The sequence below is a fragment of the Chrysemys picta genome, chromosome 2 (assembly GCF_011386835.1).
Source record: "Chrysemys picta bellii isolate R12L10 chromosome 2, ASM1138683v2, whole genome shotgun sequence".
NCBI lineage: Eukaryota > Metazoa > Chordata > Testudines > Emydidae > Chrysemys > Chrysemys picta.
In genome coordinates, this window is record NC_088792.1 from 177,857,792 (window position 1) to 177,874,800 (window position 17,009).

Genomic DNA, 17,009 nt, shown 5'->3' on the forward strand with positions numbered 1-17,009 from the left:
GGGCAGTCAGGGGACAAGGAATGGGGGGAGGGTTGGGGGTTCTGAGGGGGGGCGGGAAGTGGGAGGGGCAGGGGCGGGGCTAGGGCGGGGCTCCTCCCGTCCTCTTTTTTGCTTGCTGAAATATGGTAACCCTAATATACATATCCCACTGTGTAACAAACAGAAATAAGATCATTGCTAAATCTAAATAGGCCAGTGATGCAAGGGAATTGCACCAAAGCCTGTGGAGAAATAGACCACACTATCTTTTAGTTACTGAGTTGCTGTTTCTGCCTCACCCGGATATCGGCTTCTCCTGCGCTGACAAGGTTCTGACACTGTAAGTTATAGCCTCCTTCCCAACTGGAGAGCATAAGCTGGAACAAAACACACGCAGTAAATCACTCAACAAAAGTAGTCATTCATATTCCTCTGTGCTTCCGCTCAGTGTTGCCGATTCATCCCACGAACAGATGCTATTAAAATAGTCTATTTGCATATATCAGAATAGTGTTCTGTTCTGGAATTAAAAGGTTAGAATGTGGTGATGGAAATACACAATGCAACAAATCCTGCCTTTCTCGTTTTGCTGGACTTGAAACTTCAAACCTATCATAGATAGGTTGTCATCTCTCACAGTGCTTCTCAACCTACAGCTCTTTAGGAAGTCTCTTTTGTAGAAAGCCTATGTTTTGAGTAGAGCTGTTCTATCTGACACATGCAGGGCAGCACGAGAAGTGCTAAACAGATTACTGGTGCAGCCAATATCTTTCCCTGTTCCTCCAAACAAACTGAAAGTGTATTTGGGCTGGGGGAGGAGGGAGAGAATATGTTTTCCCATATCATTCATATCTATATCTCCCAGGAGAAGAGAGTATATATTGTACTGAATGAAGTGGCAAAGAGTCTTAAAATAATTTCATAGGAGTATCCTGATGCTACATTAAAGTGTCACACAAATATGTGATGAGTTAACACCATGCAACACTACAAAACAAATGTAGAAATGCAAAGGGTGTCGCTGTGATTGTTTTGTGGGTCTCAGGAAGTCCACACAGGGGAAGGTGAGCACAGCTCCTCCAGAAACTAAGACCAATGGGGGTGACTAGACAAATCCATAGACTCATAGACTCATAGACTTTAAGGTCAGAAGGGACCATTATGATCATCTGGTCTGACCCCCTGCATGCCGCAGGCCACAAAACCGTCCCCACCCTTCCCTTGACTCTGCTGATGAAGTCCCCAATTCCTGTGTCTTGGTGACTTCAATTGGCAGAGAACCCTCCTGCTAGCGATCCCTGCCCCATGCTGCGGAGGAAGGCGAAAAACCTCCAGGGCCTGCAATACCTGCTATTGCTCGGTATTCCTCAGCTAATGTGTTTTACCATTAAACCATTCCCTCCATAAACTTATCTAATTTAATCTTAAAACCAGACAGGTCCCTCGCCCCCACCGTTTCCCTCGGAAGGCCGTTCCAATATTTCACCCCTCTGACGGTCAGAAACCTTCGTCTAATTTCAAGCCTAAACTTCCCCACTGCCAGTTTATATCCATTCGTTCTCGTGTCCACATTAGTACTAAGCTGGAATAATTCCTCTCCCTCCCTGGTATTTATCCCTCTGATATATTTAAAGAGAGCAATCATATCCCCCCTCAGCCTTCGTTTTGTCAGACTAAACAACCCGAGCTCCTCTAGTCTCCTTTCATACGACAGGTTTTCCATTCCTCTGATCATCCTAGTGGCCCTTCTCTGCACCCGTTCCAATTTGAGTTCATCTTTTTTAAACATGGGAGACCAGAACTGCACACAGTACTCCAAATGAGGTCTCACCAGCGCCTTATACAACGGAAGCAGCACCTCCTTATCCCTACTAGATATACCTCGCCTAATGCATCCCAAGACCGCATTGGCTTTTTTCACCGCCACGTCACATTGTCGACTCATAGTCATCCTCCGGTCTACAAGAACCCCTAGGTCCACTCAGGTTGTAACACCTCAAGGAAGGTACAGCCACTTGGAGAGGCTTGCACGTGCTGGTTCAAACTGGATTCTACAGAGACTATCAAACAAAGGACTTTTGGATAAATAGCCTGAATTTAACTTGATTTAAGGCCTTCTTTCTGTTCCAGAAAATGATCAGAACCACCTGTCCAAAGGAGGGAGTCCAATTATTGTGGAAGGATTAGATGGACTGTCACTGACCAGAGCCCTTGTTAGATTTGGTGGGGTGATCTCTGGTAAGCTTATTAGCATGCATGTAGGGTCTTCTATTCTTACTATGTTTGTTCTGTAAAACTTTCATCTTAAGAATAAATGTACTTGTGTGGTAATTTATAACTGTGGGCATCTGTGCTGTTTATAGCCTCTGAGGAGAAAGCATGGTGCAGACACGCACATCTGTTTAGATGGTTTGGCTTGCTGGGGAACTCGCAGTGTAGGCAAGGAACTGTGCAGTCTGGAAAAACCTTGCTCAGTGGGGAATGAGTCTCGGGTCTGAATCCAAGAGAGGTGATGACTGAGGAGCCAGGAACCTAGAGTGGGTGTCCTTACTGCCTGCAAGAGGGGATACCGGTGTGGTTGCCCTGACTTGTGACATAGACTACAAAATCTGGCCCTTGGAAAAGCATCTCTGAGGTAGATATGTGGTTTTATTTATTTATATATAATATATATTTGGAGGAGGGGTAGAAGGATGAGAAAAAAAACAGTAGCTTGTCTCCTAAAGGACTGTGTTTCTTCTTTCTGAAGAGCAAGCTGAGGTAAAGTCTGTGTCTTGATGCATGTTACCATTTACTGAAGGTCATCTCTGCCTCTGATCAGTTTAGGTGCTGTTCAAGAATCACCGTTCCTGTACTCTAGTAGTACAATGACAATGGTAGTGCAATGACAAGAACTGCCGAGTACTGTATTGACTTTTGCTACCACACCCGACACTGACATGCCCCATGAGAAACCCTCTACTCAATGATTGCCAGTATCTCTTTCCCCACCACAGGAGGCTTAAGACAATGTTTCCTACAGTGTGTATACATAAAAGTGAATCATACTTATTAAATAGAAATACTGTGCAGCAAACCTACAGTATTTTCGTAGTTTACAAATTAGTTTGCCATTGAAGTTTAAATAGTTTTTCTATCTACAACCCCATGGTTGTTTGTGGATGAAATCATTGCTATTCCCATTGGACATTCAAGCAACTGTGATGTAATGTCTTATTCAATCAATATGCAAAGAAACGAAATACCTCAACCTTTTAGCTGTACTGTTCCATGAGGTTCAGTCAGAACAGATCTTTGTAAGGATGGTGAGAATGGGTTACTTAATATCCTTCTATAAAGAGTTGTTTATTTGTGAAAATGTCCTTTTATACTGTTTGTTTTATCATAACACACCCATTTTCTAGTGAGAAACCCAAGGGGCTCATTCTATGTACTTACAGGGGTTTAAAAAAATACTGGGAACCATAAGAAAAAAAGAGACTTCTTAATTCTCTGGCAGACCATTTATTTACATTTCTTGGCTCTGCAGGCCAGTGTGCTGTATGTTGCTGCTTATCCCTGAAGTAGAATAGGTGGAGACCCAAGTTCTTCTACAAGTTACTGTTATTTCCAGTACGGAACGGTAAAAATCCCTAACTGAAGAAAACAAACCTTAGACCTTACATTACATTCACCCTCTATCCGAGAATCTATGTGGTTCACAACAGCTCCAGAAGGCAGATGATGAAATAGATCAAAAGGGAGATTAGTGTTTTGTTTTTCAGAGGTGGCAATGAAATATTTTGGCTTAGGATATATGGAAATATCTTTCTTTAGTGGCAGGACCCAACAGCTTAGCAGCTTGCTACTTTTTCCCAACTAAAGCATTTCTGCTTTAGCTCAAGTGGCTTGTCCTCCTTAAGCTACACGTTTAATCCTCATTGTCAGCTGTGTCTGTGGTCACAGATGTGAGGTACCCTGACTCCCTGCAGGTCCCATTGATTTCACCTCTGAAAATCAGTCCACAAATGACTTGTCTATGATCACAGGGCAGTCTGTGGCAGAGCTTGGAATGGAACTCAAATTGATTGACTTCTGGTCCTTGACTTAGCCACAAGCAAGCCCATCTTCTCATCTGAAAAAGCGAAAAGCACTTTGTACTGCTTTGGTTCGAGAAAACTGAGCTTTTAAATCTCTTAAGGATACTCTCAGCTGTCTTAGTCCCCACTTTTAGGATATTTTATTTTAAGGAAAGAGAATGGTTTGCTAAAATATTATAAAATGTAGTGAAATATCTTAATCCATAATGTTTCAGTGAAACCAGAGTGTCACCCGCTCCACCAACACTTTTTTGATTTAAATAAAGCCTCCAGCAGAGTTTGCAACCCATGCAGTGCCACCTTATGCTTTGGCTGTGAAACTCTGAGCGGGGAACTGATCCAGTTGCATTGTTCAAACTAAATGAAGTTCAAATGTAAACCAGTGCCATTAATGGTGAAAATTAAATTAGAATTGTTTCAGAAATTTCAGTTTTAATATATCTAAAGCACTGGCAAATAGAATAGGACATGTTTTTTTATAAATACGAATGAAAAGAAGTCTTGCACTGTCCCTTCAATTTTAAAATGTCAGGTGCCGACAGCCAAAACAGCATCTGCTGTGCTGCAAGGATGGGTGTTAGAGACAAGGATTTATAAAGTGACAATAATGAAATACTTTTCCAAGTCAGTATTGTTTTTTTAAAAAGGGGCCGGGGGGGGGGATTTTTTTCCCTTCCTTTAGAACAGTCCAAATACCACTGGTCTTGTTTACAATGTGTGCTACAGGTCACTAAAATGGGCAGAATGGGACCATTGCCTAGAATATCCAGCTGAAGAACTCTTTGCAAATGCCTGGTGCAGCTGAGGTCACACAACATGCTCTGCCAAACAGCTTCAGTTCCCATTGCTTGCATTCTACCATGTACCTCCAGGAGTTGTGTTCTCTGGCCTGTGTGTACTCACTTCCTCTCCCGTGGAAGAGAGGGTGGAAAATGATCAACAGGTTTATTCCACCTGTGGCTTTGCGTTTTCCCCTTAAAGTGGAGGGGCTGGCGGCACTGTAGAAAAAGCAGGGATATTTTCAGCAAGGCTCTGATTGGGCCATGATCTGTGGGAAAACTAATACCAGTAGAAGACCTTTGACCCACCCTCTACTGCAGCATTCCTCTCTCCCATCACAGCACTCTGCTTTGGCATGCTGCTACTGGCTGGCTTTCCACCCTCTTCCTGATCCCACCCCTTCTGGATTTTGTTCTAAACAGTGCAGGGGGAGTTGCAATACAAAATGGATACTAAATTAGAGTCCTCTGAACAGAGAATTTACTGCATTGAATGGGGGTTCCCTAACTTACCAATTGTCCCCCCCCCCTACACATCACCTTGACCATGTAGAGCTGAGCTCCCATGTTGCATTTGGCAGAGGCAATTACTTGGTGGGGGTGGAATGCTACTGCCTAGTTGCTTTTCTGTCCAGCCTCTCTCAATGCCCTTCCTAACAGTTTTCCATAGCTTTGCCTTTCTCTGCAAAGCAGAGGGGAGCTAGGAGCCTGAATGGGTACTTCCTTGCCTATACAAAAAACAGAAGTCTTACCAACAAGCTCTCTTAGATTAGCTGATTAGTCATTACCTTGTAATTTCAGACATGCTGGAAGAACCTCAGTTTGTCATCTTGCCCTTGACTGGCAACAGGTACAGGACTGGAGTAAAAGGATCTCATTTGAGCAAAGCATTTTGAGTAGGATATGGCTTTACTGAGGGTGACATTAGGAGTTCCAGTAAGGAATGTATTCGGCTGGGTCAAATAAATGCAACCAGCTTTGCTAAAAGCTTCAACCACTAATATTGCTTATGAAAACAAGAAGGAAGGAAGTATTGCTATTGCTTGTAATATTTGTTGTTTTTCTAAGCCCCTCCCTCCCCCAGCTCCTGAAATAGTGGGATCTTGCAACTAGAGTCAGAGGGTGGGGGGAGAAGCGGAGCAGCGGCGCATTCAGGGGAGCAGGCGGAACGGAGGTGAGCTAGGGTGGGGGGGTGCAGGAAGTAACGGGGGGGTAGAGGAACCGCTCCCCGCTCCAGCTCACCTCCGCTCCACCATCGCTGCCTCCCCCCGAGCGCCCCGCCGCTCAGCTTCTCCTCCCTCCCAGCCTTGCTGCGTGAAACAGCTGTTTTGTGCCTGGCAAGCCTGGGAGGGAGGGGGGAGAAGCAAAGCAGCAGTGCGCTCAGGGGAGCAGGCGGAGGCAGAGTGGAGGCGAGCTGGGGCGGCGGTGGCACTTTTTCTCCATGCCACGGAGTCGGTGCCTATGATGGCCGGCGCCAGAATGCCGCCCCTAGAAATGTGCCGCCCCAAGCACCTGCTTGTTTTGCTGGTGCCTGGAGCCAGCCCTGTCCTCACCCCCAAGTCCAATTTCAGCTGCACTGTCCCTGTCACCTAGGTCAGCCTTTTTTAACAGCCAGCAGTTTGAAGTGAAAATTGGTTGTGAGTGCCTTAATCTCTATTAAAAACTCTTTCATTTCAGCTTGGTAGCAGTGATGATCTCTTCATTCTCTTCTTTAGGTGGCCTAGCTGCCATCTTGTCTCCTTCAGGGAATGGACAAGAAGTCTCCTCAGCTATGGAATGTCATTCTGCTTTCTGACAGAGTTTTTAAGCCTGGGACTCCTTCTGGGGAGTACCTAATAGATCCTTTCTGGATCTTTTTAAAGTTTTGACGGCATGTATGGGGGTGAGAGAGATGTGGGCTGAATCTGCAGCTGCCCATGCAGAGCAGGGGGTTCAATTAACCCTCCCACCCAGCTGCTGTTTTATATTTATTTGACTGATCTTATGTGCCTTAGTATCCCCCTATGTGACATGCCCAATGTTACAAAGTGAGTCAGCAGCAGACCAGGTGTCCTGACTCCACCACTAGACCTGCTCCTTTCCTTCCTGTGTAGCTGAAGCCACACATTAATATTACTATTTTATCTGTATTACCATAGCAGCCAGAGTCTCCCATCAAAGTAGGTGCCCTAGGGTGCTGTTCAAACACCTATGAGGAGCAGTCCCTGCCCTGAAAAGCTTTAAGGTAATGTCAGACACACAGACATTGTGGGAAAGTGGAAGATGTGCTAAGGAAGTAAAAGTTTTCTCCCAAATGTAATAATTCTCTCTCTCTCTCTCTCTCTCTCCAGGAAATACTCCTTAAAATGTTCGGCTTTCGTGGTAGTCTGTCCCCCGGAAATAATGGTCATGTCTTATTACTTGGTTTCTTTTAGATAAAGGGTCACTTTGCCACGTGAACGTAATACTAAACCATTCTGCTTAACTGCAACATCCTGATCAGTGGTACATTTTTCATTTATCACTGCAGCTCAATATTCTGATTAATAGACTTCCACTGTAATACAAACATATATACATCTTTACTCAAAAACTCAACTATAAGGAGACTGGGAGCAAGCTCACAGTGACAGCCTTGTTACAGAAATCTTACTCCTGCCTGTTTAAAAAGAGTAATTGTGTTTGTTACAGTTTGAAGTTAGGTCTGTCAGTGCAGACGCACTGTTGAGGCAGGTCAAGCCTTGCCGGAGACTGATGCTGAAATCTCTCCACTGGCTGAATGCTAGAATAAGCAACAAAGTTGCTTAATACATCATCAGATCCCCCTTGATGGGATTACAGCCACATAATCACAACTTTCTCATGCATTATCCTCTAATACTAGATTAGAAGAGAGAGAATCACATGTTAATTACCGAACTACAATACTGGTGATTTTTATATGGACTTTTCTAACCCTGGATTTCTGGACCAGAACAGCTGCTTTTAGCTCTGTGGGTAAGCAGTGGAACACCTTGCAAGCCTCCCATGCGTGGCTTCCTAAGCACATGTCCGACAGCCACAGGTTGCTTCCCCTGGCCCAGAACATAAGGAGAGGAGAGGGGCATTGCATCCAAGCATCATAATTACTGGGCCTCCCACCAGATGGATTCCCCATTGACTACTGACTCCAGATTCTATCTCCAGCACAATCTTTCTTGTTTTCCTTGCTACAGCCCCTCTAAAAACTCCTGCAGGCTCCTGCAGCATGTTCTCAGCTGTGATTATGAGCTAGGACAGATGTTGGACTTGGTATTTACACTGGGGACAAAAGGAAGTTTCCATTTGTTTTATTTAAGATGATCGCACCATTCGGCTTCCTCTGAAAAGGAGCATTATGCATTTTTATATATATTTTACTTTTTTTAAAAAGTCATTAGGAAACCCATGGTGGGGAGTGAGGAGGGAAGAGTACTGGGGAAAGTGAACAGGGACAGAGTAAAAAGGGCGAGCAGGAGAGGGGATAGGGAGAAACAGAAAGCAGAGGAGGAGAAAAGGGAAGGGAGTCTGGGAAGAAGGGGGTGAGAAAAGAAAGCAAAAGGTGATGGGGAGGGGGAAGAGAAGAATAAGAAAATAGAGAAGCAGGGAGACAAGAAACCCTTCCTGCCAGAAGCAGCAGCTCATCTCAGTTATCAACAGGAAGTGCTGCTGCCAGATAGTTTGATCCAAATGATGGGATCTGTTGTGGTCTTGTGGGCGAGGAGACAGGACTCTAATGAATATAACTGTGATTCTTCATTGAAGCAAGTGGACGATGCAGTTTTCCCTGGAGTGCTAGCTCCCCCAGGCTGAGCTAGCTGGTGTCACCACACTGTCTCTAATTCCAGGTCTGGATTAAGCAGCCACAGAAGATTGCTGTCTATACAATTGGATCGAGCAGATCAGGTCTGAATTACCTCAGTAGGAGTACACGGGGTCTTCAGGGGATTCATACTCTGGTTGCTAGCCAGGGCTAAAGCTTGTGGTGCTGCATCATGTTACCATGCTAGCTAGATTAAAGCTAGCAGGGGTATGCCTACCCCTGCTACAGCCACACTGTATGCAGACATACCATAAGGTAGGAAAGTGACAGCTGTATGCACACTGGCTCTATGGTGAGGAAATATCTGGTTTTTTTCTTGTCTTCTGAACAGTAGTTTCTCATATTGGTTGTAAATACATTTTTAAAAAATTGCATGTTTTTTGTGGTTCTTGAACAAAGAGAGCTCAGAGGATATAGCAATCAGTTGATCAAAAACGACAGGAAAAATAGTTCAAAATGAGATATGTATTGTTCAACGTTAATCAACACTCTTATGAGCAGCGCCTGTATACAGGGACCTGAGACTGACTGGGCTTGGAGACTGAACTACCTTCCACCCCTGAGATGTAGCCTCATCAGGATGAGGTTGAGACATGCTGGTGGGGCATGGAGGGAAGCTTGCATTTTACTAAGACGCCTCTTCGGTAGATAAACAGGGAAAAGACCTTTAATCCCTCTTTTGTGATTAATTCCTGAACAAAAAAATGTATTTTAAGGTCTTGGATATGCTTTCTGGGTGCAAAATTTACTTGTACAACACCTGCGGACTTGTGTAATAAAATCCCTGCATGTCTAGATGAAAATTTACCCTATGGTATCCATGGAAGTGTCTATGTAGGTTGCCTATTTTTAGATGAGTCTCAAAGAATCACAATATAATCCAAGGTTTTACAGAGGCAGCTGAGAAGCAGTGCAGCGAGTACTTAAAGATTGCTGCTCATGTGTCCTGAAGACCTCAAATACTCTATTGTCAGGACAGCTGTAAACTGTCTAAGGAGGCAACATAGTGGTTCAGCCTGGGATTGGGGGACAGGGATTCCTGAGTTCTAATCCCAGCATTGCCACTCACTGACTGTCTGGCCTTGACAAGTCGCATAACCTTGCTTTACCTCAGTTTCCCCACATTTAAAATGGGTTAATATTGCCTTAACCAAAACGGGGGAGGGGGGAGGGTAATGAGGATTAGTTAGCTGATGTTTGCAAGTAACCTTGAAGATGTAAAGTGCTATATGAATGTTAAACCTTCACGGTTACAGGAGCTATTCAGAATAGCAGATCTTGCATGTGACTCTGTGGTACTGGTAAAGTAATAGCAATTCTGCATTTGAAAAGCTCATTGTATTTGATTTAATATCAGATCTGTCCTTGGATACCTGATACAATTCCCACTGAAGTCAATAAGAGCTGGGCTGTAAATCTGAGCATTGCCTTATTGAGGAAAGGGGTAAATATCATGCTGTACCTAAAATATGTAGCTCAAAAGGCCAGTAGGAAAAACACAACACATTTAATTTATTTCATATGGAAGTGAGACAGAGAAATAAGGACGGAGTGTTCAGCTAGAACAACAGCTACTGAAAACAGCAAAGTCAACCCCTGAGATTTCCTAACTCAGCTCAAACAAGAACAGCCCCTGAGAAAGGAACCGTAACCATGCAGGGTTCTCACCCTCATAGAAACATTTTTACATTTCTCACATTGTTTCTTTGTGTTGTGTCCTCAGTGACCTTTCACTAACTATGGGAAATGATTTTAAATGCAGAATTTTGATTTTTTTTCCAAATTATAAAAGATTGCTCTTGATTGGCTTTCTCCAGATTCCCTCCTCCCTTTCCTGCTGCTTCTCCTTTTACAAGACTGAATAAGGCCTTTCTGCATTAATTAAAGAATGAGAAATTAGCAGCAGCTACGCTTAGCACACCTGATAAGCTTTCAGTTTATGTGAACCTTGGACTCAGACACAACTCAGATACAGATCCCTAGTGGCCAGGTGTTGTTACCACTTTACTGCTCCCCATCTATGGGCTGCTCTACATTGGGGGGTGGGGTTGATGTAAGATACGCAACTTCAGCTACGGGAATAACGTCGACTTCAGCTACGGATCATATTTCAATTTACCTCAGGTCCTCACAGCGCGGGATCGATGGCCGTGGCTCCCCCGTCGACTCCGCTACCACCACTCGCCCTGATGGAGTTCCGGAGTCAACGGGAGCACGTTCAGGGATCGATATATCCCAAGACGCAATATATCGATTCGATTACTATTCGCCGATTCGGCGGGTAGTCTAAACATACCCTATGTGTTAATCTGCCCAGTATCATTTAATGGAAAAGGGCAACTTTTCATGGGGTTTTTTAAACAATCCTGTTTAACTTAATAAAGACATTTATACCTTTGCTATAGAATTTTATAGGATGGTTGGGGGCTAAAACCTGGGTTAGAGATGTCAAATACTCACAACTTCAGTTAAAGTCAATAGCAGGTGTAGCTGCTCAGCACTTCTGACAATCAGACCCCTATTAGATGGATATCATCCTCCACTAAATTCTATAGGACAGTCAGTAACTTTTGTACAGCCCCCTTGATTTTATCCCTATTAAATTATATAGGACTCTTCCATAAGGCCCTGATCCTATAAAGTTCCAAGTACTATCAACTCCCACTTCAGTCAGTAGTGCTTAGCAGCTTGCAAGATTGGGTCCTCACACAAATAATTGCAGTCATGTAATGCATACCAGAATTTCCCTTTTTGTGACAATGGGACCTCTATTTCCCTTTCCTCAGCCCACTCTAGAGTCAAGGAAGGCTGCTTTGATCACCTGCTATGGGGAAGGGATGGCCTCTCAGTACTAATAAAAGGTACCACTTATTTCAGGCTCAGTGCACTTCCACAGAGATCTGAATTCTGATCTCTAGCACTGTGCTTTCACTAAAGTGCCAGGAGAGCCTGCATGGGGTCTTTTATACACTAAAACCTCACAGATTTGCCGCCTTCTTAACTTGCTGTATTAAAATTGCTGTCTCCCCCTGCTTCTCAGCAAGGATTTAACAGGATAGGTGGAGTAGAAGCCTCTTTATCTTTGCAAATTTACTACAGCATGTTATGAAGCAAATAATTAAAATTTCAGCTACCAAAATAAATGAACAAAATATATTTTGTGATGCAGTGTCCCTTTTTTGTTTTTATTTATCTTGTTCACTATTGTGCCAAATTCAAATATTTTAATGGGTTTTCTGTTCACTAGTGCCAATTTGTGAGGTGCCATTGTAATTCCAAAGTTTGCTTGCAAAGACAAACACAATCCAACCAATATGGCTTATGACTTGACTGCAATATCATAATTGTTCTGTCTCTGCTCTGCCCCTATTGGGTAAAGTAATTGAAAAGGTGGTTGGGAGACAACTCCTGGTGCTATTGGGAATCCTCAGATTGTCTTGATACTTGTCAATCTGGGTTCAAGCTTGTCTGTAATACTGAACTTGCTGGTGGTTGACCCCCTTCTAGAGAGGGTGCTCACAGTGCTGCTTTTAGCTATACTGGCAACCTTTTATCATGACTTGAATGTGAAAATTGGCAAGACGTGATAGACTTGCTCAGGTGTGGTTTTGTTCTTTCCTCTCAGATAGATCCCAAGGGACTATGTTAACTGTTACTCTGAGGACAGGGTTCTGATGCATGGTGCTCTAGTCTATTACCTCCCCTCACTTAAAATTCACATGCCTCACTGGTGCATAGGAACTAATAAGTGTATGAAACTACAGGGTAGATAGGCAGCCTGAGATGCAATGCCAACCATATGCTGATGACACACCTCTCTACTCTACACCTTTTCTTGATTTGACCCAGGTGGTGCAGTGTCTCTGTTTTCTCAGTGCCTGAACAAGGTAGGTCATGGATAAGAGCATGCTGGGTGAGGTTTAATCTAAACAGGAGAGAGATGGCACTGACTACTGAGGGAAACAACTCAAGAACTGGGTAGATTTCGTGGCTGCTCCCATTATTAAGGGAATCTAGTTTCCAATTGTTAGTCACAGTTCAGGATACTTTTTGAGCTTCCAGGGCTAGTGGATTCCCAAATGTTGTCTGTAGTCAAAAGTGTCTCTTGTTACTGTCTTTACGTAGCATGAGAGTTGTAACAGTTTCTTTCTGATGTGAATTTTGCTGGAGTTATCTATGTCTAGTGCAACGCCCGGAGACCTGACTATTTGATGGGATTTTCCAGAGATAGCACATTACGGCAGTGTTCCCCAGATTGCTCTGGCTGTCTATTCATTTCTGGATACAATTTAGGATTCTGGTTAAAGTTGGGCAGAGGTTGTGCATTTTGCACCACCACCACTGCCCCTGGGAAAAAAATCTTTCCATCAGCACTTGGATTTTTATTTAAAAATTGAAATCTTTTGGGAAGAAAAAAGTAAGCCAATTGTTAGTGAACTGATGAAATTCGGACCGTGAGCCAGATATTCAAGCTGGGTTATGAGCCTCGTGCACTACTCGGCAAGCACTTCGGAGCCATAATCCAGCTGCAAAGGCCCAGCACAGAATTCTCCTGTTGGAGGGAAGCTGCCTCTGTTGCAGTTGAGCCCTGCATCTCTGCGCCCTCTCCACCTGGAGTAGGGAGAATGGACAGGTGGGGAAGGGGTGCAGTGGAGCTGCTTCTAGCATAGTATTTGTTAAGGACCCTATGCCAGTGACACAACTCAGAGGTGGCCAGGTGGAGTTCTGAGAGGCATTGGGACCAGGATTGGTTAGAAGGTAAGGGAAATGATTTAAGGGGTGTCCACAAATGGATCCATAACAGATGTAGAACATGGAGTGGTGAGCTCTGTCACTGTAATTAATGAACAACAGAAATCGTGTGTGTGAACTGGACACAGAAGCTGATGAGCTATGGGTTGCAGAAGTGAGGCCTGGATGAATAATTGGAGGGGCATTGACAAATTAGTATTCTGTACAGCAAAACAATCTTCAGAAAGTGAAAGATCAGGCAACCTAACGGAAGTCTGTGCAATGCATTTACAGCAAAGATCCGTTACATTGAAAATCATGTGCACTTCAGCTGTATGACTTACATCTGCTAAGTTCTGATGTATTCACCTGCTCAGTGGAGGGCTGAGCCTGCCTGCAGACACAGGAGAGCAGGGGTCTGATTTTTCTGTGTAATATGCTGCATTTTCTTTGAACCTTACTATTTGGATAACGTTCTGTGTGCCTCCACCACAAATTAAATGTTAACCCCCAAAGTGTTACTTTTATTAAGGAGCCAAATTGTTGTATAGTGGCCAAACCATCCAGTAAGTGGGCTTGTGTTCATTTCTCCTATGTTTTGGGCTTGATCCTGCATTCCTCAAGCACCCGTAAAAATTGCTGAAGCCAGTGTGAATTCTGAATGGGATGAGTCTCTTCATGTGGGAGTAGCCCCTTGTGTGTCTGCACAAGCCAGAACTGAGCCCATAGTTTTGATCAGACAAATTGCCTCTTGTTAAGATCAAAAGAAATTAATTCCCTTCAAACTTGAAAGTTTTCATGAGGCCCTGTTTGACTTCTGAGCAAAGCAATGTTTTGCCATTCTGCTGAGAGAACAATCAGTATTTGTTCTTCTCTTGTCAATGACTCGATCCTGGTGCCCTACGCGGCACTGGGAAGCCTGGAATGCTGCGAGGGTAGTCTGAACAAGGCCTGGAATGTCATCTAGCACCTCCAGAGGTCACTCCAAAAACAAACACATAATTCAGCCTGCCTGTCTCATCAGGCTGGGTTATTTACCAGAGAAACATGGGAGGATTAATTTTAGCATGTTAACGCTAAGGTAAAGTAACTGGAATTATCCATAACAATTAATTACTCGGAAACCCAACACATTTTAAATGCGGGATAGTTTAGAACTGTGGTTAACAGAACTGGTATCATTTGGTACTTCGGACCCTGCTCCTATTCTCTATCTTTGTGATGAGCTCAAAGCAAACTGTTTCTGCAGGAGGCCACTATTCTGCTGTTGCCATTTCTCATCAGTTGCACATGTTCTAACCAGCAAGGGAGGATGAGTTGCTCAAAATCTATCTCATTGCTCACCCAGTAGTGTCCATTATGGGCACATGTCTGAGCAAGCCAGGATCAGCATTGGGTGCTATAGCCAAGATCTTAGCTTGTTCAACTGACAGACATTTGGGAATGGAACCATACCTATGTTACTATGAAGTTTTCTAGACCAGTGTAGTTTTCTAAAAGGGATCAGAGTGAACATGGATGCAAGAATGCAAGGCTGTATTTTCTCAAAACATCACCTAAATGGGTAAGAAAATGTCCTTGCAGATCAGGCTTACTTGGGTTCTATCCCTAGCTCTGCCACAAACTTCCTGTGTGACTCTGGGCGAGTCACTTAATCTGTCTCTCAATTTTCCCCATTTGTAAAATAAGAAAACATGCTACTTCACAACAGAGCTGGTTGAATTATTCATTTTGACTAAATAATCAGACAAATTGAACCCGTTTTTCTGTTCATTAATAGATTATAATTTCTGAGAGTGTATTCTTTACTGATAAGTAGTCACCGAACACTCAGCCCAGGGGTTTCCAAACTCTCACAGTAAGCTGAATTTTTGCTTTTCATAACATGTGATCGGTCACTACACACTCCCTTACTGGATGCTTGAACCCTGTTAAACAGGAGTGTAAACAAATGACAGTGAATAACAAATAATGAATATAGCACATACTCTTCTACATAAATCAGTTCAGTCACATGTAAATATGGGTATTTGAACAAATAGCCATTCCATAGATATACATGCAAATAAAAAAAAACAAAAAATTCACAGGATATTAGAGAGACAAGGTGGGCGAAGTAATATTTTTTTATTGGACCAACTTCTGTTGGTCAGAGAGACAAGCTTTCAAGCTCTCTCACCAACAGAAGTTGATCCAGTAAAAGATATGACCTCACCCACATTGTCTCTCTAATATCCTGGGACCAACATGGAACAACTGCATCGTATAATTCATGGGAATGTTCACAAATGGTGAAGAAAAAGATTGAACAGACATAGTTGAACAGAACAGCCACTAAAAATTCAAATGCATATTTGCAAACTTTCTGTTTTAGCAGAAATTGACTAACTGTAGGTGTGAGGCATAGCTCATTAATGATGGCCTTGAGATCCATGGCTAGACGGTGCTATACGAGTCAAATTATTCTATAGTTTCACAGATCAATTGTTTAACTGGCTGAAAGAGGTTGCAATTTGAAAGCCCAGATTACCTTGGAAGTTATGTTTTACTAAAATATTTCTGTGGTGAAAAATGACTTAGTGCTTGGCCTTCTCGGATGTGGTGCTGCATTTAAGAAAACTTACCTCTATGAGCATGTACAAGGAAAGCACTGTAACTCCAAGGTTATACACAATGAGATGACCCCTGAGAGAGAATGCAGGCCTGTTCTTCATAAACTTGGTACCCAGCCATATGGAAAGTAGATATACTACAGTAAGGAAAAATGTGGGTAGGTAAGAATCCAACAGGAACCATCCTCTGACCCTGGAATCTGAACAGAAACAAATGCAGTGAGCAATTAAAAATGGCTTGCTCAGTACTGCTAAATGGAGGCTGCCCATATTCAGAAGAGTGTCTGCTAAAGGCACAAGTGGGAATGTGCCAAGACTTGCCTTGTCTTTGTCATATCCTGGGACCAATATGGCTACTATAACATTGTAAATGACCTGAAGTAACATTCCAAAGGATATGCTATGTACAGTAATGGGCTGAAAAATGCTCTATTCATTTCAACATAGGTCTGTGGTTAAAATTTAAATACAAAATTAAAATTAAAATAAATACCAAATCGTAGTCTGTTCAATGGACAATGGCATTTTTAATAGTATTATACACGCAAAAATGCACATTTGAAAAACTATGACTTCACAGACAGTAGCAACTTTCTTCATTTATTTATTTACTTACTGGAGGGCTTTTGTATAAGGGAAAGCTTTCAAACACATTAAATCTATTCATTTGTCATTTCTTTTTCAGTGTTTGTTTTGCTGAATATCAAATATATTTTTTATTTAAACCAAAGGCTTGCTCCTTCATTAGCTCATGTGGTACACTTGCTTGATCCTGAAATGAAGCATTCAGGCCAAATCCTACTTGCCTTATTCACACAAGTAATCTCATTGACAGTAATAAGAACACTTGTTTGAATAGGAAGAGCGTGATCTAGCCTCACATGCCAAATCTGCAGCATCATTCTTTTTCAGGTGAACAAAGGGATGCCAGGAGCAAATAATTATGATTTCCCCCCTGCCAAGATCTGCAATTGGAGAGACTGAGTTTCCAGGGAAAGCAATCTTAATA

The 17,009-nt window shown here is 43.0% G+C and overlaps 1 protein-coding gene across 2 annotated transcripts in view; it reads right to left on the reverse strand.

The window, feature by feature from the left end:
• Positions 1-17,009, reverse strand: part of ELOVL2 (ELOVL fatty acid elongase 2) — a 98,560-nt gene that overhangs the window by 31,894 nt on the left and 49,657 nt on the right. Inside the window, exons 3-4 of one of the 2 annotated variants that reach the window (XM_065584956.1) lie at positions 16,013-16,200; positions 279-356 (exon numbers count right to left, since the gene is read on the reverse strand). In XM_065584956.1, coding sequence (XP_065441028.1) covers positions 279-356; positions 16,013-16,200 — 266 coding nt within the window. The remainder of the gene's footprint in view (positions 1-278; positions 357-16,012; positions 16,201-17,009) is intronic. The other variant, XM_065584957.1, reaches the window with a different exon arrangement.